The sequence below is a fragment of the Portunus trituberculatus genome, chromosome 8 (genome assembly GCF_017591435.1).
Source record: "Portunus trituberculatus isolate SZX2019 chromosome 8, ASM1759143v1, whole genome shotgun sequence".
Lineage (NCBI taxonomy): Eukaryota > Metazoa > Arthropoda > Malacostraca > Decapoda > Portunidae > Portunus > Portunus trituberculatus.
This window is the reverse complement of record NC_059262.1, coordinates 6,015,781-6,041,449: the sequence shown is the minus strand read 5'-3', so window position 1 is coordinate 6,041,449 and position 25,669 is coordinate 6,015,781. Positions and strand designations below refer to the sequence as shown.

General features: G+C 42.3%; 1 protein-coding gene across 5 annotated transcripts; it reads left to right on the top strand.

Annotated features, from left to right (window-relative positions):
• LOC123499120 (uncharacterized protein KIAA2013 homolog) lies at positions 1 to 21,925 on the top strand. 5 transcript variants are annotated; one of them, XM_045246765.1, is made up of 17 exons: positions 1 to 188; positions 3,612 to 3,694; positions 4,097 to 4,200; positions 4,555 to 4,794; positions 5,460 to 5,614; positions 6,648 to 6,736; positions 7,578 to 7,698; positions 8,282 to 8,398; positions 9,083 to 9,247; positions 9,902 to 10,005; positions 11,239 to 11,326; positions 16,942 to 17,081; positions 17,798 to 17,950; positions 18,639 to 18,763; positions 19,310 to 19,484; positions 19,810 to 19,863; positions 21,852 to 21,925. In XM_045246765.1, exons 2-16 carry the CDS (start codon positions 3,639 to 3,641, stop codon positions 19,853 to 19,855), a joined length of 1,878 nt encoding a protein of 625 aa, XP_045102700.1. In that variant the 5' UTR covers positions 1 to 188; positions 3,612 to 3,638; the 3' UTR covers positions 19,856 to 19,863; positions 21,852 to 21,925. The 5 variants fall into 5 exon arrangements, with proteins under 5 accessions (XP_045102700.1, XP_045102708.1, XP_045102691.1 ...); XM_045246773.1 differs by having other exon boundaries at positions 4,097 to 4,206; positions 19,810 to 19,831; XM_045246756.1 differs by having other exon boundaries at positions 4,097 to 4,206.
• The last annotated feature ends 3,744 nt before the right edge of the window (positions 21,926 to 25,669 follow it).

Genomic DNA, 25,669 nt, shown 5'->3' with positions numbered 1-25,669 from the left:
GCGAAATCCGAACAGGTGGAAGTGAAGAAGAGAGAATGTTGTATATTAATCTCTTATTTCGACTCGATTTTTGACGTTTGCGGCGTGACAGGCGAGGCTCAGAGGACAGGGAGGAGGCGTGGGGCTGAGGAAGACCCTGCAGGAAGCCAAAAAGAGAGAAAGAAGCGCAGGATGAGAAGAATTAAGAGGTAAGGAAAGTGTGTGTGTGTGGGAAGAATCAAAGAGGTGAGTTGGCGAATGACACTTCTCTGCATCCTTATCTCTCACCTCTTCACTCCCTCTCTTCTCCCCGGGTGGGTTCAATAACTCGTTTGTGTGTTAGCTGTGTTTTGTTTTACGTCCTTGTGTGTTCTTGTGCATCATTTGTCACTGTATTCTCTTGTTTCACTGTTAAAGTTTGTGTTGTGTTTGCTAAGTGTGTTTTTTGTTTGGTTATTCTGTTCTTCCTATTTATTTTCTTCATTTAGTGTTTCTCTCGTCTTCCATCTCATCGTTTTGTTGTTTAATTTGTTTTCTTATTCCTCTTGCATGTTTTATCATTTATCATTTTCTGTTCCTTCATTATTCTCTCCATTTTTTCTTATATTTGTGTCAGCTTTGCCTTGTTTTACTTCGTTTTCTGTTGTTGTTTCTTATTTCACTTGTTCACTGTTGAGATTTGTGTTGTTTGTCTGCCTTGTGTTTGCCAAGTTGTTTTTGTCGTTTTGTGTGTTTTTGTTTGGTTATTCTGGTCTTCCTATTTCTTTTCTTCATTTAGTGTTTCTCTCTTCATCCATCTCATCATTTTGTTTTTAATTTGTTTTCTTATTTCTCTTGCATGTTTTACTCTTTATCCTTTTGCTGTTCCTCCATTATTCTCTACATTTTTTCTTATATTTTACCATTTTGTTTAATTTTTACTTGTTTCATGGGTTTTTATAGGTGCCAGCAGGGGCCAGTGCTGCTGTAAAGTTGGCCCTGTCCCTTGTGGCACTCGCACTGAACAGATTACAAGATTTATTGTTATTTTTCTTTTTTATATTTGTGTCATTTTAACCTCTTCAGTTGTACGATGCATTTTTAGTTTTTGGGTGTGATTAGACCATTTTACTAACATTAGGAAGGGTCTATGGAGGTCAGAAGATTAGTGGCCAGAGTCTTCACTTTTCCAATCCCCCACTTAAGTTTCTGAAGCTGTATAAAATCATGATATAGTAAGCAGAATGGATATGAAAATGTGTCATGGTACTGAAGGGGTTAATCTGTTACTGGAACCATAAAACTGCCTTCTGAACCAATGCCACTTATGAGAGCCTTTTGAAATTTAGTCCAGATCCGCCACTGTACATTCTTTTTATCTTATTCTCTTCTCTCCTCCTCTTCCTTCTTACTGTACCTCCTTTTATGTGCCTCATTTATTTATTTTCTTTTTGTGATTAATTTTTCATTTTTCCTTCCTCCTTTTCCTGTCTTCCCTCTTTCCCCTATTAATGTCTTCTTTTTCCTCCTTTTCCTTCCATTTTCTGCATCTTTTATCCTGTAGCATCAATTTCTTTCATTTCTTTCCTCCTCTACCTCTCTTTATCCTCCTTTCCTTTCTATTTTTTCATTTCATTTCTCACTTTTCCTTCCTCCTCAATCTCTTTCCCCCTTTTTTTCCCTCCTTCAGTCTTAATTTTTTTCTCATCTTTCCTCCTGCACTGTCCTCTGAGTCAGCTGTATTTACCTGGTGACTTGTGACAGGTGATGTTGCCTTAATTAGCATACAGGTAACCATGGCTCCAAATGCCCAGCAGGTGAGTTCAGGCCAGCATTAGTAAGCTCTGGAACTCCCTGTCATGTATTTCCATCCTCCTTTGACCTGAACTGATTGAAGAGGGAAGTTTGAAGGCATCTATCCCATCCTTTATTTATTACACCAGCTAATTCATCTGTATTATTACCCCTTTATGTACTCTGTTTAGATTTCATAAAAGATAGTAAAAATTCAGATGTAATAGGAAGATTATAATGGGATAATTGTTTGTCTTAGTACTATATTTATTACACACTATCTAAATTCATTCATATTATTACTATTTTAAGTACTCTAGATTAAGTAAAAGAGAGTAAAGATGTAGCAGTAATATCTTGTTAATATTTATTAGTGGTAATTTTAATGACCTGCCCCAAGACTTAATTTATTACACTGACTAATTCATCCACGTCATTACCACCTCAAATAGTCTTGGTTAATCCCTTGATGTATTTCCATATTCATTCTGCTTACTATTAAGTGAGTTTATACAGCATCGGAATTTCATGTGGGGATTGAAATAGTGAAGATTCTACCCATTAACCCCCTCAGTACTGGGATGCATTTTTATCTTCAGTTTTGGATATGATTAGACCATTTTATTGACATTAGGAAGGGTCTATGGGGGTCAGGAGATTAATGGCACAGTTTTCACATTATTATGCTTTGTGCTCGTACATTATCCATTACACATAATATTAATTCAGTCATGTGCATTTCATTTCACACTACTGAAAACTAGGAATGTGATGATTGGGTTAAAAGTGAAGAAAATCAATATTACACGCATGGCAGGTGTGAGTAGTGAGGAACATGTGTATGGTGGTGCTGAGTCAAGAGGTGGCTGTGTAACTCACCTCACGTAAGCTTCAGTTTAGCTACAAGTCACCAGGTATCGAGGCACTTGCTCCCCAATTCTGGCTGACGCTTTTCCACTTTTTAGAGAGCCAGTATTCAAGTGGGCCTTTTTTTTAATCTTTTCTTTTTTTTGGGTCTTTGTTGGTCTTCTTCCCTACGTAAAAAAAAAAATAAATAACAGCAGTAATTTGTTTTCCACCTGTATTTTTTTTCCTTCCTGTAGTTCTCTGCTCTTTTTGTCTTTTTTTTTGTGTTTTTTTTTCTTCTGCCAAGGTTTGGTGAGCTACATGTACAAGTCACCAGTAATACCAGTAACTTGTTTTCCACCTGCAGTTTTTTTCCTTCTTGTATGTTTCTGTGCTTATCTCCTCTTTTTATCTTTTTTTGTGTTTTTTCCTCTTCTACCAAGGTTCGGTTATTTATAAATCACCAGGAACTTGTTTTTTCGTCTTCTCTTGTAGTTTTTTTCCTTCCTCTATGTTTTCCGTGCTTGTCTCCTCTTTTTTGTCTTTTTTTTTTTGTGTGTTTTTTCTTGTCTACCAAGGCGCGGTTAGCTACAAGTCACCAGTAACTTGTTTTCCACCTGCAGTTTTTCCCTTCCAATAACAGCTTTCAATTCCCATGTCCCTTCAACTAGAGCCTTGTGACAGTACTGGAGGTGAAGGAAAGAGGCATTTCAGAGTACTGGCCCATGTCACTCCAACTAGAGCCTTGTGAGAGTACTGCAGGTGAAACAAAGAGGCATTTCAGAGTACTGGCCCATGTCACTCCAACTAGAGCCTTGTGAGAGTACTGCAGGTGAAACAAAGAGGCATTTCAGAGTACTGGCCCATGTCACATCAACTAGAGCCTTGTGAGAGTACTGGAGGTGATGCAAAGAGGCATTTCAAAGTACTGGGCTTTTTAATATGCATAGACCATAACACCAGTGACTCCCAGTGGCCCAGCAAGTGAGATAAGCTTTTCCTCCCTCCCGTAGGTGCAGGAGCTAAGTTGCAGTGAGACAATGGATATCAATGAGGTGATCAAGAGGGCCAAGAGGGCACTCGACGGCTACATCTCGTGAGTGTTGTAATGTTTGTGTACGTGTGTGTGTATGTGTGTGCGTTTTCCTGCTACTCTTCCGTCACTGCTGTTTTCTGTGTGTTTTTATTCATTGGGTTTGTGTATGTATGTGTGTGTGTTTGTGTTACTCTTTCATCACTACTTCAAGGCATTTGTCCCAGGCTTGTGGCTAACTCTCTTAATCTTTCAGGGAACTGGCTAACAAGTGGTCCTTTTTGTTGACCCTGTTGCATAAAAAACTCTTTTATTCCTGTGTGTGTGTGTGTGTGTGTGTGTGTGTGTGTGTGTGTGTGTGTGTGTGTGTGTGTGTTTGTTTTATGCATGTGTGTGTATATTTCTCCTATCCCTGCATGTGTGTTTGTGTGTGTGTGTGTGTTTAATTTACACATGTTTCTACAGGTACCGCAAGCTAGTGTTGGCAGTGCTGGTTCTGCTAGTGATCCTGTTGTATTGTGGGCCGTCCATATTCCGGCTGGTGCTGCACACTCGACCCACGGGACTTGGTGAGGGTGAGTGTGGACGGATGATTAATTGTCTGGCTCTGTGATGGATGACTGGTTGACTGGATGACTGGACTTAGTTTTTATGCCTGGCTGTGTGTTAAGATTGATTGACTGGTTGACTGAGTGACTGGATGACTGGGGGATTGGTTACCGAGTTTCTGTACATGACTGTGTGTTGAAATGGATGACTGATTGACTGGTTGACTAAGTGACTGGATAGTGGATGAGTGGTTACCGAGTATCTGTACATGGCTGTGTGTTAAGATAGATGAGTAGATTGACTGGTTTGAGTGGTTTCCCCTTGCATAAAAAAAAAAATAATAAAAAATAATATGCTCTTTCTCTCGTCCCCAGATGCTGCCACTAGGAGTGTATCAATGCGTCTGGACAGGTTCTGGCAGGCAGCGCAGGACCAAGATGTGCATATCATACACTCCCCATCTCGCTTACCAGAGGACCAGCCGTACCTTCCTTATGTCGGCAATGGGGTGCTGGGTGTGACTCTGGACCACGACAGCCCCATCTACATCAGGAGTGGCCGAACACTGTCTCTCCCTGTGCATTTCCGCCCCATTGCTATTGTGTCTCTTGATGGTCAGTATGTGTGTTTCTGGTGTGTTTGTGTGTTTTTTTTTTATTCTGGTGTCTGTTTTCTTGTGTGTTTAGTGTCTATGGTGGTGTATTTGTGGTGTTGTCTGGTGTGTTTGTGTGTGTTTTTTTTTTTCATTCTGGTGTCTTTCATAAGTGTTTAGTGTAGTGTGAGTCTGTGGTGTATTTGTGGTGTTATCTGGTGTTGTCTGGTGTGTTTCTGTGTGTGAGGTGTACAGAACAATGGTGAAAGACTGAACATAACAATAAACTTTTCTATTTATCCATTTATCAGTCTATTTAACTACACATTTTCCTATCCACTTATCCACCTACCCAGAGTAACATTTTCTTCACACCTAAAAACCCTCGTAACTTTGTCTGCCTCTAAAAACCCTCATAACTTTATGTCCACCCCTAAAACCCCTCATAACATTTTTTTCTGCCCCTAAAAACCCTTGTAACATTTTTTTCCGCCTCTAAACGCCTTCATAAATTTTTGTCTAGATCTGAAAACCCTTGTAACTTTTTCTCCGCCTCTAAAAAACCCTCGTAACATTTTTTTCCACCCCTAAAAACCCTCATAACATTTTCTCCACCTCTAGAAACCCACATAACATTTTCTCTGCCCCCCAAAAAACCCTCCTAAAATTTTTTCCACACCACCGCAGGCCAGGAGTCACATGAGGCACTGGTGACGGAGTACAGGACCGGCATTGTGCATCGGGTACAGTCATGGAAACAGCCCACTGGTGAGGCTCTAGATGTGACGTACCAGGTTTATGCTCACCGCTCCCTTCCCTCGCTACTGCTGCAGGATATCAAGGTAAGTGTGTGTGTGTATCTAAGGTGTTGGGATGTATTCTGTAGTGTTTAGAAGTGTTTATCCTCTCTGTCTCTGTCACTTGTACGCTTGGTTTTTAAAAGACTCTAGTTGATGTGATACTAATATCTTTGTATATTCTGTCTCTCCGCTCATGTATATTATTTTTAAAAGGCTCTAGTTGATGTGATACTAATGTCTTTTGCTACTCTATCTCTCTGCCTCTGTCTCTCTGTCTCATTCACATCCACCAGTTTTAAAGGCTCTAGTTGATGTGATAGTTATTCTTTGCTCTTGGGCCACATTTTTAAGTATTTATCCCATTTCTGTCTCTGTGTGTTGCTGTTTCATTCATATAGTACACTAGTTTTGAAAGGCTCTAGCTGTGATCTTATTATTCCCACTACTGGACCACATGTTGAAGTAGTTATTGCATCTCTGTCGCTCTGTCTCTGTCTCATTCACATCTAGTTTTAAAAGGCTCTAGTTGTGATCTTATTCTTTCTGCTACTGTACCACGTTTTGAAGTAGTTATTGCATCCCTGTCTCTTTGTCTCTTTTAAAAGGCTCTAGTTGATGTAATAGTTATTCTTTCAACTACTGGGCCACGTTTTGAAGTATTTATTGCATCTCTGTGTCTCTGTCTGTTTTATTCATGTACACTGGTTTTGAAAGGTTCCAGTTGATGTAATAGTTATTCTTTGCTTCTCAACCTTGTTTTGAAATATTTATCGCATCCTTGTCTCTGTCTCTCACACACCCACCAGTTTTAAAAGGCTCTTGTTGATTAATAGAAGTGATCAATTTAATTCCTTTGTGATACTTTGAAATATATCTTACTGCATAAATATTGTGGATTATATTGATAGAAGTGATCTGTTTTATTCCCTTCTGCTACACTGAAACATTATCTAACTCCATAAATACTTGGAATAATAGTAAGTGATTGATTTTATTCCTCTCTACTACATGGAAACATATCCTACTTACTGCCTACCTCTGTGTGTGTGTGTGTGTGCGTGTGTGTGTCCGGCAGGTGGTGAACCCTAGCGAACAAGATGCCCTGGTGGAGGTGGAGCAGATGGGGCTTGGTGACTGGCCCTCCGCTGCCACCAACACCATCAAGTGAGTCCCTGTTCTTTATATCTATTTTATTTATTCATTTATTCATTTTTCTCATATATCTATTCATTTATTTATCTCTCTCTCTCTCTGTTCATTTATTTATTTATCCAGGTACTGCTGTCATGTTTCCATTCTTGAACGTACACCAGGTCTTGTGACAGTAAAAAGTTTAATTCATAATATTAATTTTCCTGCCCCTGAACCATCCCTGAACCCATCCTAACTCACTTTAACACTGCAAAATATTCCCAGACAACCTCCTCTGTCATCTTAGCCTCCTGATCTCACACTAACTCATTCTAATTCACTCTAACACAGCAAAAGTTTCCATCACAATCTCCACTGTCCACCTTACCCTCCTGATCTCACACTAGCTCACACTAACTCACTCTAACACAGCAAAATATTCCCTCACAATCTCTACTGTCTATCGTACATCCCTGATCTCACACTAGCTCACTAACTCACTCAAACACAGCAAAAGTTTCCCTCACAGCCTCTACTGTCTATCATACCCCCCTGATCTCACACTAACTCACTCTTAACACAGCGAAATATTCCCTCACAATCTTTGCTGTCTATCTTAACCCCTGGAACCCACACTAACTCACTCTAACTCACTCTAACACAGTCATAATTCCCCTCACAACCTCCACTGTCCTGTCCCTGAACCTGTCATAAACACTCATTCACTCTAACTCACATATTCACTCTAGCATAGTAAAATTTTCCCCTCACAACCTCCACTGTTTCTCTAACCAATAAATTTTCCCAGCCTTCATTATCTATCTTCTCAATAAATCATTCCCAGCTCACTCTTAATTCACTCCCACTGCCTCAGATTGGTGCACGGGGAGGGAGAGCACCAGTATACCGTGGTGACTGGCGCAGTGGATGTTCCTAAGACAAATAAGGTTGTTGCTGTGGCCATTGTGACTCTACGTGTGCCATCGAGTCTCCAGGTGTGTGTGTGTGTGTGTGTGTTTTTTATGTAAGAGAGAGGACTGGCCAAGGGCAATCAAAATATAAATGAAGTGTTTTTATGGTTGTAGTGCGATTTCAATACGGTTTTGCTGTCTATGGTTGTAGTGGTGGCTTGACATTAATTCTGCATTATCAAGAGGTAGACTGTGATTTCAATAGTTTTGCAGTTTTTTGTGGTTGTAGTGGTAGTTTGACATTAGTTCTGCATTATTAAGTGGTAAGACTACATTCAGTAAGGTTTACCAGTGTTTTTATCGTTATAGTGGTGGCTTGACATTAGTTCTGCATTATTAAGAGGTAAAGACTGTGATTTCAATAAGGTTTTGCATCATTAAGGGACAAAACCACAGGGAGTTTGGCTGATCACGTCTCTGTGGCCTTCAGAGTACCAGAACCTTTCAAAATATTCATTGCAGGAGGTTGTATATTCATTTTAGCTTCAAGAATTGTTTTATATTGCAGGAAAGTACCCATGTTATATCTGCTCTCTCTCTCTCTCTCTCTCTCTCTCTCTCTCTCTCTCTCTCTCTCTCTCTCTCTCTCTCTCTCTCTCTCTCTCAGGTGAAGTCTCGCATGTCCACCACCCTCCACTTGGTGACGTCAATTAACTACACAGACCCCATCCCGGCTAAGGCTTACCCGGCCCACAGGGAGCTGGTCGTGCAGAATGCTGTGTCGGTAAGCTGCTGTGTCCTTGCTGTGTGCTGTGTGCTGTTCATTTGGTTCCTTTTAATTTTGTTTATTTTTTTTATTTATTTTTTTGGGAGTTTGTTTTTTTTATTTCTTTTTTGCTTTTGTTGTTGTTGTTGATTTTTTTTTATTTGATTTGTTGCTATTGTCTTTTTTTTTTTTTTTCTTTTCTATTTTTTTTCGAAGGTTTATCTTTTTTTTTCCTTTATTCTTTGTTGTTCTTGTTTTTTCATTTGAGTCATCTTCATCGCTGCTGTTTTTCCCTCCCTAGTCATCATCTTCACTGTTTTTATTTCATCACTCACTCACCATCACCTCTATTCTTACCCTAGGCTCCTTCATCACTCACACATCACCATCATCACTATTTAAACACCCCTGTCTCTCTCTCTCCATCACTATTTCCTTCACTATCCTTTCTCAAATTCACTTCTTTTAATCTCTCCACCACCACCACCACCACTGCTGCTCTGACCACCTTCCACAACTAACATCTCCATTTTTCTCTTCTCGCTCCTCTCTCTCTTCTCCTCCATCACTGTGTCCTTCCCTACCCCTTCTCAAACTCGTCCTGTATACTCTCTCCACTTTATATCCCTCCACCACCACCACCACTACCCTGACCACCTTCCACAACCTTCCACCACCACCATGACCTTCCTCCGCCTTCAGGTACTCAAGGCAGCAGTGACCGGCAACATTCGACGCCTGAGGGAGGATCATTCTAAGGTCTGGCAGGAGCTGTGGTCGCCTGGCTTCAGTATCAGTCACTCCAAGGCAGAGAACGCCCTCAATGGGGACCTCATTAATGCTACTATTTACCACGTTCTCTCCCAGGTACATGTCCGGGGGTGTGGGAGTGATGGGGGATGTTGTAAGGGTGGGTGGGATGTAACGCCATTTTCAGAAGCGCTTCTCTCTCTCAGCGACCATTTTCAAAGACTGCAGGGACAATTAGCAGAGTTTCTAAGGGCATTTTTCCTGTTGATAATGCAGGAAACTTGTTAACATGTCACTAGAATTAAAGAAACACCCTTAAAAACCAGTGTCACTTCAACTAGAGGCCTTTTAAAATGCAGGAAACTTGTTAAACTTGTCACTAGAATTAAAGAAACGTCCTTAAAACCGATGTTACTTCAACTTGAGACCTTCTGAAAATCGTGAAGGGTCAGCATAGAAGTGTTTCCGAATAGGGACCTTAGTGTGTGTGTGTGTGTGTGTGTGTGTGTGTTTTGGTTGTGGTCTCCAGTGCCTCAGCTACATTCAAAGGTGTCTCATGTTGCTGTATTTGTGTAGGTTTATCTTCATTGTACAGCTGGTTCTATACATGGTGAAGCAGTTTTTCTACCCTTATTTTTAGCTAAAGCCATATGTCAACTAGTAGTAGTAGTAGTAGTAGAAGTAGTAAAATGCTAAGGAAAGTTATGAGTGGTGGTACTGAAAGACAAGTAGCAAATATAGTAACTGTGTGTGTGTGTGTTCCTCCCTCAGGCCCCAGCACCACTGTACCAGGTGTCCACTAGTGAGGAACAGCGGAACTCCATCCTGCGGGACATAGCGTATGCTGAGGGCTGCTACGGAGGACACCAGACCCTGTGAGTGTGTGTCTTTTGGGTTACACAGCTTATTCAGTCCCCAGTCTTGCCTTTGTGTGTGTCTACATGTGTGTGTGTGTGTGTGTGTCTACTCGTGTATGTGTCTACTTGTGTGTATATGTCTACTTCAGCGTGTCTATTGAGTTACACAGCTCATTCAGTCCCCAGTCTTGCCTTTGTGTGTGTTTACTTGTGTGTGTGTCGACGTGTGTGTCAAATGGGTGCGTCTATTGAGTTACACATCTTATTCACTCCCCAGTCTTGCCTCTGTGTGTGTCTACTTGTACTAAACTGAAGCCTGTTTTCTAAAGTGTTTTGTGGGGACTTCATGACAGCTGTTCAAATTTTAAAACCTGGCATTTCCACCTTTATCTGCAACAATGAAGGTGTTAGAATATTGTGACAGTCTCCTTTCTTCTTCTACAGCCTCATGCAATCATTTAACTGGATAGGAATTGTAAAACCTCTTATATTTGGCGCTAGTTGTGTCTGTCATAGTGAAAGGGTTAGAATCTTGTCTCCTTTGATATAAATTGTGAAACATATAATTTTTATCTCATATCTTAAGTGTGGATAGTTTTTTTTTATTTATTTGTTTATTTTTTCTTTTTAATGCAGAAGGGAAGCCAGCTAAGGGCAACAAAATATAAAAAAGACCCACTTGAAATGCTCGTTCCCTTAAAAAGTAGTAAGGAATTAGCCAAAATCAAGGAACAAATGTCTTGAAACACTCCCCCCTCTTAAATGAAGGAAGACAGAAATACAGAAGCAGGCAGGGAGTTGTATCTCTCATAGGGTTAGAAAACTGCCTTCTTTCTCGTCTTTAAACTTGATATAAATTATGAAACCTCTTATTTCTATCCCTTTATTATCTCTAGTGTGGTTAATTGCATCTGTCATAGTGAAGGGATCAGAGTCTTTAAACTTTATATAAATTGTGAAACCTGTTATTTTTTCCCTTCATTATCTTTAGTGTGGTTAATCATGTCTGTCATAGTGAAGGGATTAGAGTATTATCTCCTTTCTCGTCTTTAGTCTTTATATAAATTCCAAAACCTCTTATTTCTATCCCTTTATTATGTTTAGTATGGTTAATTGTGTCTATCATAGTGAAGGGATTGAAATTTTATCTCCTTTCTTGTCTTTAAACTTGGTAAAAATTGCAGAGCCTCTTATTTTTTATCCCCCTATCTTGTATCTGTCATAGTTAGAATATTGTCCTCTCTCTGTCAGACAAGCGGAGAAGCTGTGGTCGAGTCTCAGCACCATTGAGGACGTCAACACTGTGGTGGGCTTGTGGATGGTGACACTAGAAAAACAGGTAACTTAATCCCTTCAGTACCATGACATGTTTTTGTAACTATTCTGCTTTCCATTTGGTGATTCCATACAGCTGCAGAAATTTGTATGAAGATTGAATTGGTGAGGACTGTGGCCATTAATCTTCTGGCCTCCATAGACCCTTCCTAATTTAAGTAAAATTGTCTTGTCATATCCAAAACTAATAGTAAAAATGTGTCCATATACTGAAGGGCTTACACACTCTCAATCTTGTGTGTGTGTGTGTGTGTGTGTGTGTGTGTGTGTGTGTGTGTGTGTGTGTGTGTGTGTGTGTGTGTTTATAGACGCCAGCACTTCACTCCTTGCCAATCCTAGCCATATAAATCCTCAGTAATAGCACACCAGGTGAAGGTTTCAGTTTACCTTTGATTTGTTCAACCACCTCAAAAACTTTGCCTTTAGGCTTCACCAGCGTGACCTCCCCCTCCTGGTCCATGCCCTGTCCCTCCCTGTGATTAGAGTCCACCTTGTCAAATCCCTCTCCTATTTTCTTATTATATTTTTCTCTGCATTCACATAGCAAGTGAAGTATAGCTGAACTCTGTAGTCTTCCTTTTCCCCCTCCTCCCCCTGCTCAGTACTTTCCTACTCGTACCTCCTCCTCCTCCTCCTCCACCCACATCCCCGACGTTGTGTTTATATGCAGCACATAATATGAAATGTATGAACTGTTATTTTATGTTTAACATTATATATATATATATATATATATATATATATATATATATATATATATATATATATATATATATATATATATATATATATACACACACACACACACACACACACACACACACACAGCACATAACTCATATTTTATGAAATACATGTAATGGTCGCGATCGGCCGCGGGGGCGGGGCCGGGATTAAACTTTAGTGTACCTTGAGCCGCCGTCCGCCGTATCGTTTGCACCGGCCGCGGTACGCTGGCAGCCTGAGCCTGGCAGGTCAAGGCACTGGCTGTGAGAGACAGTGAGCTTGGTGAAGACGAAGATACTGATATTACAATAGAGATTGTAGTGAAGAGAATAGTGTGTGTGTGTGTAGCCTCTCAGTAATCAGAGGTTAACTATTTACACACCGTTGAGGACGTCACAAAGTGGACAGTGGTGTGTGGTGTTGTGACACGGACAGCCGCCGCCAAACAGTCTTTGGCTAGCGTAAGTAATATATTGGTGTAACTCATCATTTCACGGTGGTGCCATGTCATAACCTAACGTTGGTAACCTCCAGGAGAACATATCAGTGACCTAACACCTGCACATACTTATAAAACCAAATAATTCAAATCTTGAAAACGTAAACAAACCGATCCCTGACCCGCCGCCTCTCTCAGCCATTATCTGCCTCATCTCCCTCATTACAGGCCAGACAGGTCACAAAGTGGAGCCATAGGCCTAATCTTTCATGTCAGTTGTTGAGATATATCCGCAATTACCTGATTTGTGTGCTATGGAGGCTCAGTGAGAAGCGGGCCTACCCATGACGTCACGAGCCCCAGGCTGTGACGTCATCACCAGCTCCCGCCCAAAATGCCGGTCCCAGATGCTCGACTTCCACTATTATTTATATTTGTCTCAGTTCATTTATTTCGAGTCACAAGTGCCTTTTAAGGGTTTCTAATGATAGTTCGCAGTGTTTTACGTGTCTTCCATGCTTGAGTTGAGTGAAGTACGGTGATGTAGAGGGTGTTTATGACTTGAATGGGAGGGCCAAAATACGCTAAAATTTTTACCTCCGCTATCTGTGATTTTTTATTTGAGGTTGTAGCGAAGTGTTTGTGTTTTCAAAAGATGGTTTATCATGAGAAAAGTGTGCAAGGCTCCTGAGAAGTTAAAGATGTGGACTTTAAGAATGATATGTAGTCCTGTTAATATTGTAAACAACGTCATTTTTAAATATTATTTTTTCTAATAGGGCGAGTTGCCAGGTTTTGATATATCGAAATGATAGTCATAATTTTTGAAAAACGTTATCGATTCAGTTGAATGAAATTGGTGGGCTTTGAAATTGTGTTTAAGCAAGTCGAAGTTCTAATACTTTATTTAGTATATTTTTGAGCTATTTTTATTATTCCTTATCTCGGCAATGTTTTTGTATTTTAGAAGTTAGTTTCGATTGATAACGAGTCAGAATTTTTATAACATTCGTGTCCAGCTGCCTTTTTGGGAATCCTCATTTTCAAAATGATTTGCGTAACGTATATATGTGACGGGGGGGGGCCGACACCCCACCCCCGGCTGGACCCAGGCCGATACCTGGCTCCAGGCCCGAGGATGTGGGGGTGGGTGGGTGGCTATGTGTGTGTGTGTGTGTGTGTGTGTGTGTGTGTGTGTGTGTGTGTTTCACTGCAACGTATATGTGACGTCATCAAGGGGGGACCTCACCCCCACCACCGCCTCGACCCAGGCCGATACCTGGCTCCAGGCCCGAGGTTGTGGGGGTGTGTGGGTGGCTGGCTGTGTGTGTGTGTGTGTGTGTGTGTGTGTGTGTGTGTGTGTGTGTGTGTGTGTGTGTGTGTAATTCATCTCGGTCGCCTGCTGGTCACCCAGCCAGTCTTCCCCATTACGGAGTGAGCTCAGAGCTCATAGACAGATCTTCAGGTAGGACTGAGACCACAACACACTCCACACACCGGGAAAGCGAGGCCACAACCCCTCGAGTTACATCCCGTACCTATTTACTGCTAAGTGAACACACCCCACACATTAAGAGATTTGCCCATTTGCCTCGCCACTTACCGGGATTCGAACCTGGCCCTCTCGATTGTGAGTCGAGCGTGCCAACCACTATACTACGTGGTGTGTGTGTGTGTTTGTTTGTATGTTTGTTTCTGTTTCACTGCAGTGTTATAGTCTTTCCACTCTGTGAAGTCCGTTCAGGGTGGGGTAGGTATGGTCGTTTACAACTAGCCATTCTGCCAAATCAACCTTCGTACATGCGTCTCTCTCTTATTTATCATCCATGTGGTGTTTGAAAGTGATATTTTATGTATTGCGTGTATAGTAAAGGAAGTTACATAGTACAATGAGTGTCTATGTTTACGATGATAACAACGATTTGTATAGATTCTATGGCATGTGGCAGCGTTTTTTTTTCCCATGTTGCCACGTTGGTGATGGTGGTGGTGGTGTTCCCTTTCATCCCTCGGCTGGGTCAAGTCAGGCCAGGCCAGAGTTGCCAGTTTGGCGGGTTTCCAATATATATATATATATATATATATATATATATATATATATATATATATATATATATATATATATATATATATATATATATATATATATATATAGACACACACACACACAGCACGTTACTTATATTTTATGAAATACATGTAGTTCTATTTTGTTTTTGAGAGGCAGGCGGTAGAAGGAGGTATGAGAAGCATAGGTAATAAACAGACGGAAAGGTTGGGTGTGGATTGGGAGAAGATGGCAGGCAAGCAGGCCAGCCAGGCTACGTCAGAGGCGGTTGTAGTCAATGACAACTGCCATGAAGGAAGGATGACAGATGTCACTTTTGTGTGAGATGTAGATGGGAAGACTGCTTCATTAAGTAGGAAGCCGATATACATATACATGTGAGTGTACCTATGTTTTGGTGTATCATACATACATTTGATTCTGGCACATTAATGTTAACATTGTCAAACACGTCCCGTGCAAAGTAATGGTCACGATCGGCCGCGGGGGCGGGGCCGGGATTAGAACTTTAGTGTACCTTGAGCCGCCGCCCGCCGTATCGTTTGCACCGGCCGCGGTACACTGGCAGCCTGAGCCTGGCAGGTCAAGGCACTGGCCGTGAGAGACAGTGAGCTTGGTGAAGACGAAGATACTGATATTATAATAGAGATTGTAGTGAAGAGAATAGTGTGTGTGTGTGTAGCCTCTCAGTAATCAGAGGTTAACTATTTACACACCGTTGAGGACGTCACAAAGCGGACAGTGGTGTGTGGATTTATTTGTTGTGGGTACCACGGATAGCCGCCGCCAAACAGTCTTTGGCTAGCGTAAGTAATATATTGGTGTAACTCATCATTTCACGGTGGTGCCATGTCATAACCTAACGTTGGTAACCTCCAGGAGAACATATCAGTGACCTAACACCTGCACATACTAACAAAACCACAATACTGCAAGCCATGAAAACGTAAACAAACCGATCCCTGACCCGCCGCCTCTCTCTCAGCCATTATCTGCCTCATCTCACTCATTACAGGCCAGACAGGTCACAAAGTGGAGCCATAGGCCTAATCTTTCATGTCAGTTGTTGAGATATATCCGCAATTACCTGATTTGTGTGCTATGGAGGCTCAGTGAGAAGCGGGCCTACCCATGACGTCACGAGCCCCAGGCTGTGACGTCATCACCAGCTCCCGCCCAAAATGCCGGTCCCAGATGCTCGACTTCCACTATTATTTATATTTGTCTCAGTTCATTTATTTCGAGTCACAAGTGCCTTTTAAGGGTTTCTAATGATAGTTCGCAGTGTTTTACGTGTCTTCCATGCTTGAGTTGAGTGAAGTACGGTGATGTAGAGGGTGTTTATGACTTGAATGGGAGGGCCAAAATACGCTAAAATTTTTACCTCCGCTATCTGTGATTTTTTATTTGAGGTTGTAGCGAAGTGTTTGTGTTTTCAAAAGATGGTTTATCATGAGAAAAGTGTGCAAGGCTCCTGAGAAGTTAAAGATGTGGACTTTAAGAATGATATGTAGTCCTGTTAATATTGTAAACAACGTCATTTTTAAATATTATTTTTTCTAATAGGGCGAGTTGCCAGGTTTTGATATATCGAAATGATAGTCATAATTTTTGAAAAACGTTATCGATTCAGTTGAATGAAATTGGTGGGCTTTGAAATTGTGTTTAAGCAAGTCGAAGTTCTAATACTTTATTTAGTATATTTTTGAGCTATTTTATTATTCCTTTTCTCGGCAATGTTTTTGTATTTTAGAAGTTAGTTTCGATTGATAACGAGTCAGAATTTTTATAACATTCGTGTCCAGCTGCCTTTTTGGGAATCCTCATTTTCAAAATGATTTGCGTAACGTATATATGTGACGTCATCAAGGGCCGACACCCCGGCTGGACCCAGGCCGATACCTGGCTCCAGGCCCGAGGGTGTGGGGGTGGGTTGGTGTGTGTGTGTGTGTGTGTGTGTGTGTGTGTGTGTGTGTGTGTGTGTGTGTGTGTGTGTGTGTGTGTGTGTGTGTGTGTTTCACTGCAACGTATATGTGACGTCATCAAGGGGGGATCTCACCCCCACCACCGTCTCGACCCAGGCCTATACCAGGCTCCAGGCCCGAGGGTGTTGGGGTGTGTGGGTGGCTGGGTGTGTGTGTGTGTGTGTGTGTGTGTGTGTGTGTGTGTGTGTGTGTGTGTGTGTGTCACTGCAGTGTTAGTCCAGCCTTCAGGTAGAGGCAAAGGTTTTCCTCCATGAGACACTCCCACTCTCCCCCATCCAACACCTCCTCTCTCTCTCTCTCAATAATAATAGCAACAATGAATGTACATTAGTGTGTGTGTGTGTGTGTGTGTGTGTGTGTGTGTGTGTGTGTGTGTGTGCTCATCCCGGGTATACACACAGGGTTGTCATCAGCTGGTGAGGGCCGGAGCGAATGGCATCATGCAGGCAATGCTCCTAAGCTTTGGTGGTCTGCGCTTCAAGAATCAGCACCTGGAGTTCACCACACACCCGAGAGACCTCCACAGAGACTACTACTTCAGGTGTGTGCTTGTGTGTGGTGTGCTGGTGTGTAGTGTAGCAGTACCAACCTAAAGGCGGGTTCACAGTGTGCCAATTTGTGACTTTTACGTACGTGGGTTTTCGCCTCTCAATCGGTGCCTAGTGATTGCAAAAGCAGGCATAAAATGAAGATCAACATGTTGGTCTTGCTAGGCGATTTGTGACTTTATTTACGTCGTTACGTCACGGAGTAAGCTTTGAAAATGTGGTCTCCAGATAGAGATGCTGGTGAGGGAAAAGAACACATCTGGGACCACAGAAATTAATTATAGAGAAAAAAAAAAAAAAGCAATGTTCGACGAAATAACTGCCACTCTACAAGAACAGTTTCTCTCAATGCAGGGTGTTGTTGGAGGTGAGGACTGAAGACTTGGTCAGGATTTTATTGCGATTTTGCACAATCTTAAGATAAACAATTACAACAAATGTAGGCTAATTTAGAGTGTAGTAAAAACTCCTTTCCTTCTACTTAGCCAGGGACATATCCGCAGGCATTTTCTTATGTTGACTCTTCTGGTACGCCAAAAGAACAACGAAAGCTTCACCACCGTCACTGGAGGGAGACAGACATCTTGGCGTGTGGCTGTCTGTTTACATTCACTTCTCACCAAGGCGCCAACTGGTCCATAGGTGTTACTTTTTTTCTTTTTTTCTAGATTATTTTACTTATTTTCTTATGTCCACCCTATATCCCCAGGCGTGTAAGTTACGGCAACGCGACGCACCTCAACCTGTCTGTGGTGGTGCAGGAGGAGGACTACAAGGCTGTCATCCACGCAGCCCTTGACCGCTCTGACCGCAACTACTACGCTTGTGATGCTGGCTGCCTTGACCCTCCTGTAGAACTCAAGTATGCACAGATAGACATAAATTGATAGATAGATAGATGACATTATTATTCTGCTTTATTCTACGTTTATAAAGAACTGCAGTGGAGATTGTTTATTAGTATTAGTATCCATGGTTATTTTGATACGTAGATGCATTGATAGATAGATAGAGGGTTAGATAGATAGGTGGTTTATTGACAGCAGCTCTCATTTCCTCTCATACATTGCAAAAACACTATAATTTGTACAGTACATTATAAACAGTCTGTAATATCAGCCATAGTCGGCAAAATCATTAAAATATAGTAAAAAACATGAAAAAGATAAGATATTTTTCAATTTATTTTCCGATTTATTGATGTTATTATTCTTTCTGTTCATTTTCTTCTTGTTATTGTTATTCTTTACTTTCAATCCTTTTCACTCCTTCTCTTCCCCATCCTTTGTCATCCCCAGTTTCTTCCTCTGTACTCCTTATCATCCCATCTTTATTATTGTTATCTTTACTCCTATTTCTCTTATTTTTCCTCCTTCCCTCGTTTTCTATAATGCTCCTTAATCTCAAATCTTTTAATTCTTCATCTTTTGCTACCGACATTTATTTCCAAACATCAAACTTTATGTAAGAGAGGAGGATTGGCCAAGGGCAATAAATATAAAACAAAAAGACTCTACCAAACCTAACCTTTCCCTTCCCTCCACACACAGGCCAGAGAGACAGACCTTCCCTGTGAAGTTGACCCACCCCCTCACTGCTCTCCTGTATATCACCTCAGACCGTGCACACATGGAGGAACTCAAGGACACCATTCATGTACGCGAGATTGCCTTAGGTATGTGCATTTCTTGTCTTTAATCTGTGTGTTTGTGTGTTGTGTGTGTGTGTGTGTGTGTGTGTGTGTGTGTGTGTGTGTCATGTCTTGAAATGTCCTCTGCTTTAGAAAGGGTTTGTGTAAAGTGTTCTGGTTTTTAAGAGTGTTTTTTTTATGGTTCTAGTGATAGATTAGCAGTCTTTTTCTATACAAGCAGGAGAAATGGTCTTGAAAATCTGGCTTCTTATCTCTGTGGCCTTTTGAAAATAGTCATAGTGAAGAGAGCATCTACTTTCAAAAGGTTCTAGTTGAAGTGATGAGAGTTTTTAAGGATGTTTCTATGGTTGTAGTGATAGATTAACAAGATTTCTACATTATCAGCAGGAGAAACAATCGTGAAAATCTGGAAAATGGTCATAGTAAGAGAGCATCTACTTTCAAAAGGCTCTAGTTGAAGTGATGTAAGTTTTTAAGGCTTATTTTATGTGTATAGTAGTTTTCCGTAGTCAGATTTTCATGGTAGCTTTTCTTGAGTCTAGGCCACATTTTCACCACATCTCCCTGCAGCTCCAGCGCACGAACACCACGTCATAGCAATGCATCGACACGGACACAAGTGGGGAGGCCTGCCAACCATCTTCTGGCTCACCATCATCGCCCTCATCGTCATCTTCCACCTGTTTCTTATCAAGCTGGTCATTAACGAGTACTGTGGTGGCGGTGACCTTAAGATGAGATACAGGTCAGTGTGTGTGTGTGTGTGTGGTGGTAGCTGTGTAGTAGTAGTAGTAGTTGTGGTAGTAATAGTTGAGAAGTGCTGGACATAATTGTAGTAATAGTAGTACTAGATTGTGTGTGTGTCTGTGTGTGTGTGTGTGTGTGTGTGTGTGTGTGTGTGTGTTTGTTTGTTTTAATGAGATACAGTTGACAGTAAACCATGCAATAGAATGAGAAGGCTGTGTGTGTGTGTGTGTGTGTTGCTAAGCTACGATATACTGATGTTGGACTTCTAATGATACATCTCTCTCTTTTCTTCCTTGTCTTTCTCCTTCTCCTCCTCCTCCCAGTCATCTGTTAAAAGCCCAAGAGGTAAAGATATCCTCAGCTGCATAGGCGAGAGGGTGAGGCAGTGAGGCAAAGGGAGAGAGAGTGAGAGGGGGGGGAGGTGGGTGTTCCTGTGAGTGATATTACTGTTAAAAGTCACATGCACGAGGCCATTACCTGAGGGGACTCCACTAGCTAACAGAAGAGGGACATCAAACAACCGACTTGAATCCTAGACAGTTTAGACATGTTTAAATTCTCTGACCAATGGAGATGTTTGTTATCGCATCGTTCGCTAAACACAAACAGTTTACCGGGAAATACTTGATTACAACTCCTTAGTCACTTATTTCAACTGTGGCCTGAATCGCATGGGGCCTTTTTGTCTGATTTGAGGGACAGTTTTAGGGTGTAGCAGTGTGAGGGTCTAGGGTGTGACATTGTAAGTGTGAGGAAAGAGGAGTTATGGTAGAAAGGGTGTGGTCAGTCTGTGTGTAGGTGTCCAGGCAGTGTGCTTGGCAGGTATCGACAGGGCAGTGGTTGGCTGTTTTACAAGAGCATTGTTTGTTATTGTATTGTGGTCATTGCAGTGAAAGGAAATCTAAATAATTCTCTCTCTCTCTCTCTCTCTCTCTCTCTCTCTCTCTCTCTCTCTCTCTCTCTCTCTCTCTCTCTCTCTCTCTCTCTCTCTCTCTCTCTCACATCATGATTTACTAGATCTTTTTCACACACACACACACACACACACACACACAGTAAGAGGACACCATCACTTGACTTTCCTCTCACCAAGCTGGCACCACCTTTCAGTTTCTAAAAGAGTTAGTTCACACAGTCTGCTTGGTATGATCTATTAATACAGTACAGAACATGCCCTGAGGAGAATGGCTGTAGGTCCCTGAAGCCTTGAAGTAGCACTGCACTAAGGTGTGGCTGCAGCTTTGAGTGTTGCTAGCAGCGTTACTCCTGCCTCGCTTGACATGGGACATGGAGCAGCAGCAGCTGGCTTTGTGGTCCACACTTGTGGCATCATGGGGGAGTTTGGTGGCAGGAACAAGGAGGACAGGCAGGCACAGTCAGTGTAGCAGTCACTCAGTGCAGCGTTGTGTGGTAGTGAGGCTCAGAGTCCACCTCAGGTTTTGGCCGTGGAGTTGTGCCACGCCTGCACTGTTCGGTGCACATGTGTGAAGACAACATGTGACACCACACCCGTCTGTGCCTCCGAGCCGTCTCATGGCTCACTGATAACTGATAGTTGCATCTGACACCAGAGATGAAGCTTGCATCTCACTTGCAGCAGAGACCAGCCTTCCCTCTCTCCTCCCACTCACCTGCTCCAGCACAGTGTGTGATGTGGCCCCTCACCCCTCCACTTCATTCCCCTCTCACCTCTTGACACCACCAGTGTTCACTCATGCTGTGCACCTCCCCACCAGAGTGGCGTGGCCCCCCACTATCACTCACCACCACTCACCTTTGTGGCTTTGTTTCACTGGGATTGGTTTGCACTCTCACACTATTGACTCATCAGAGTGGAATGCAACAATGGCTTCACACCTCTACATACTTCCTCACTACATTCTGTGGGTGAATCTTCAGGGTCCCTCCACACAGGACAGCTACTAACAGTCACTTAATGCATGCAACAGTTTCTCACAACACAACTGTGCAACAAACACCATACAAACACCTGCAGTTGTCACATGGGAAAGGTTACACTCACACAAAGCAATGCTAGGCTAAAAGTTGGTGGAGCAGCTGATCCTGCCATTAGTGCTGACCAGCGATCCTTTCATCCCCCTACTGATGCACAGAACATTGAGACATGACATTTAGCAACAAAGGGAATCTACACAATACACTCCTGACCTCTTGTCTTCATTGAGCTTTGTTACTCATGTGTATACACTTGCAACAACACATGTGTCAGTAAGAACACACATGAGCTTTGGGTCTTAGTGTGTAAGTCACTTGGAATATCAGTGTGTGGTGCCATTGTGGCCGCCACAACACACTTCTCCGTCAACACAGTGTGGACACCTACTGACTGATGCCTTCTCTGCAGAAAACTGTCTGACTTCTAGCAGTCCCAGAAGGGGCGCTGAGCCTCCCTGCAGCCCCCAATGCCTGCACCCAACCTGGAGCCTGCACTACAACCCCCCAGGCCTCCACTGTCATCAGCTCAAAGTATGCAAGAGAGGGGATGAGCAAGATGATCCTCTCCTCCCTCACGACCCACGCCAGGACCGCCCACCCCAACGTGCTGAGCAGTACCAGTGCCGGGAGCAGTCCGTGGCTTGTGCAGTGTTGATTCTGAGGTGTTGCATTTATTTGCTAATGTTTTTGAGCACTGCGTTTCTGCCAGGCGGATGCAAGTGGCGCTAAGCTTCCCCACGCTGCCAACCTCCTCCTTGCCCTGCTGTGTGGTGAGGTGCTGTGGGCTGTGGGAAGAAGTAGAGGAAGGGGAACATGTGTGCTGGGAGTCTCTGTGTCCACTTATGGTATTTTCAACCTGCTGGCTGTGTTAACATTCTTCCTTCTTTGTATATTTCTCCCCTTCTTTCACTTCATCTTGCTCTTCCATCCCTACACTGGCAAGGCATCGGTTGACAAGATTCCTCACAGTGAGCCTGGTCTCCTAAGCCTGTAAACACACACACACACACACACACGTTCGAGTCCCGGGGCGGCGAGGCAAATGGGCAAGCCTCTTAATGTGTGGCCCCTGTTCACCTAGCAGTAAATAGGTATGGGATGTAACTGGAGGGGTTGTGGCCTCGCTTTCCCGGTGTGTGGAGTTTGTTGTGGTCTCAGTCCTACCCGAAGATCGGTCTATGAGCTCTGAGCTCGCTCCGTAATGGGGAAGACTGGCTGGGTGACCAGCAGGCAACCGAGGTGAATTACACACACACACACACACACACACACACACACACACACACACACACACACACACTAATGCAATCCACATAAGCTCATATTGTTGATTTTATATGATGTATTTATTGCTTGTGTGAGTCTGCATTGGGTGTGGTCCTGGGGTGTGATGCAAGGTGATCTGAGGCCAGGCACAGGTGTAACACTGCAGGTATTCAGGAACTTGTGGGATGAAGTGATTTACCAGGTTTGTGGGTTGTGAAGCACAAGAGAGTGAGGAAGCCCAGTGGAAATGTCAAGCTACAAATATCCTGAAGTGAGGATGAATGAGAAAAGTTTACCGTTGTTGATGCTGGTGGCTCACTGACTCCCAGGCTGATTTAGTATGAATCTGCAAGCATTCTCAAGTGAAAGCTAAGGAAGAGCACACTGATAATATTGACTGCCAACCAAACAAAAACATGAAATTTGTAACAGTGAAAGTGAAAGCCTAAAACATTACCAGTGTGTGATGTGTGTGTGTGTGTTAGGTGTAGTGCAGCTGTGGACTGGCAGCACATACAGCAAGAAACACACAGAGTGCAGCAGGGTGGAGTGTGGCCCAGGACAGTGTACATAGGGGCCAGAGGGAGACACTGGGACACTCACGGCTGTTGATGTAAATATACTGAATTATTTATTGTTGACACATCACTGAGACAGAGTTTGGCTGACGCGATTCACTCTTTTGCTTTTAATTTTTTCTTTCTTTCGTTCGTGTACAAATTATGCCGCTGAAAATATTGCAAAGAAGTTAACGAGTGTCAGTGTAGTAACTTTATAGTAGTAGTAGTGAGAGAAGAAGGTTTTTTAGGCTGTGGACAGTGGCTATAACTTAAGCTTGTATTTTCAAACACCTGTGCTTCACCTCCACTATTTCAAAAGGCTTTATTTAAATTTACACAAGTTTTTAAGGTGTTTTTACATTTATAGAGGCAGATTGATAAGATTTTTGCATTATTAACAAGAGAAATACTTGAAAACCCAGCTAATTGTCTCTGTGGCCTTGGAAAATAGTCATGGTGAGAGTGTAGAGTGTTTCTGAATACAGACTTTGATCATATGCCACTCTAGTAGTAACTTTTCCCCACCAACATTCAGATCTTTCCTAAAACAAAATGAACCACACCACAAATGACGTTATATTACACTGGGAGGCAAAATTATTACAGGAAAACTATACTTGAGAAATTTTCATGGGGGGGATCTGATTCACACACGATAAATGAAGTTAGGTTACACTGGGAGGCCAGGATTACCACAGAGAAACTACTTTAGACCTAGAAGTGGACAGTGGGTGGAGGGATATGGTAGTGAAGAATATCCCTAAACTGGTTCTAATGGTAGTGGTGGTGGTGGCATTGCTCTCCACAACCATAGATAGAAAGGGGATGGATTTAAACACACCAGGATAATGTAGCTGGGTTTTGGTAGGGTAGGTATGGGTGGGAGGCAACATGGGAGATAGAGGGAAGGGGTTAAGATAGAATAAAAAAGTGATTTGTCTGTTATTTTGTGTGAGAGTGAGGGAAGCCATTATGATTTTTTTCCTAGAGTGTTTGTGGCTTGATGGACCTTTTCATCTACTTAGAAGGGGTGATGTAGATGGGTATATTATATTTTATCTCATATTTTGACTGCTGCATTTCTCGAGTGGCTCTCTGCACGCCTGGAGGTGGACGGCTGTGTGATTTGTATTCAGACGAGGTGCTACTGGGAAAACTCTTAACTTGCCATATTCCCGAGTGAGAAAAACGCAAAGCAATGTGTGTGTGTGTGTGTGTGTGTGTGTGTGTGTGTGTGTGTGTGTGTGTGTGTGTGTGTGTGTGTGTGTGTCCATTCCATGCTATCAAAATGGTTCAGTTTTTAGCTTTCTTTTCATGCATTTGTTACAGTAAGAGTTTTGCCGATATCACAAGCACTAACCAAGAGTTTCTTAGGGTGATTTACATGTGCATTTTTGAGAATCTGTCCTGTAGTGTGAGTGTGTTGTGAGGGCAAGGCAAGGCAAGGGCAGGGAAGGGTAGGGCAGAGCAGTGTGTGAGCTGAGAAACACTTCATTGAGGCATCTACAGTGAAATTTATTGGAGTTACACCTCTGAATAATGTTGATCTGAATAGAGGAAGATAAAAATAAATTACAAAAGAAAGGAGGGATTGGGAAAATAGAAAAGGAGATAGAGGAAAGTAAGGAATGGAAGAAGTGAAGAAAGGATAAGAAATTTGGAAGGAAAGGCAAAGTGTAGGACAGATTGAGAGGAAATTTTATCATGTTTGGTGTGACGTGTTGTGTACCATTTCACGTTCAGAAGACGCCATTACATATCACATTGCACGATTGCTTTTTTTCCCCACTCACTTAAGAAATAAGAGTGTGAAGTGAGGCCTAACACTGCTCATGTATTCACAGTTGTTTGCTTTGTGGAAAATTAAAGGAAAGGGCAGGAAAAGTAAAGGTAGAGAAGCAAACAGGAAATAAGTAAAAATAAGATGAGAGGGAAAGTTATGATTGGGGTTAGAGAGATTACAAAATGGAGAGAAAATGAAGAATCAGTGAGAATAGAGACAAAGAAGGAAGGATGAGGAAAGAGAGTAGGAAGGGTTTAGGAAAGGGAGAGAAAACAAGGATGGTAATAGATGGGAGCATTGCTGGGGTGGTGTTGTCCTTGTGAGAGAGTGTTATCATGAATGAGAAGAGACAAATAAGAAAGGATGAAGAGAGAGAAAACAAGGGTGGGTATAGGTGGGAGCATTGCCGGGGTGTTGTTATCCTTGTGAGAGTGTGTTATCATCACCAGCGTTGTGCCTTTCATTCCAATGTACATTTTCATTTGTAAATATAACGTTATGGTGACTTATTTTTTCCTTCTCCTTCGCTGTGTTCTCAAGGGTGTTGCTCTTCACCAGTCAGCAAAGCCTCTAGTGATGATTGGTAATGATTTCAAGGGACCTATGAAATAAATACAT

Excerpts from the sequence above, each read along its gene's own strand:
- LOC123499120 (XM_045246756.1), top strand. The coding sequence starts at position 3,639 with ATGGATATCAATGAGGTGATCAAGAGGGCCAAGAGGGCACTCGACGGC. Across the intron at positions 4,795-5,459 it reads TGCTATTGTGTCTCTTGATG|GCCAGGAGTCACATGAGGCA; the intron begins GTCAGTATGTGT and ends ACACCACCGCAG. Across the intron at positions 6,737-7,577 it reads GCTGCCACCAACACCATCAA|ATTGGTGCACGGGGAGGGAG; the intron begins GTGAGTCCCTGT and ends CCACTGCCTCAG.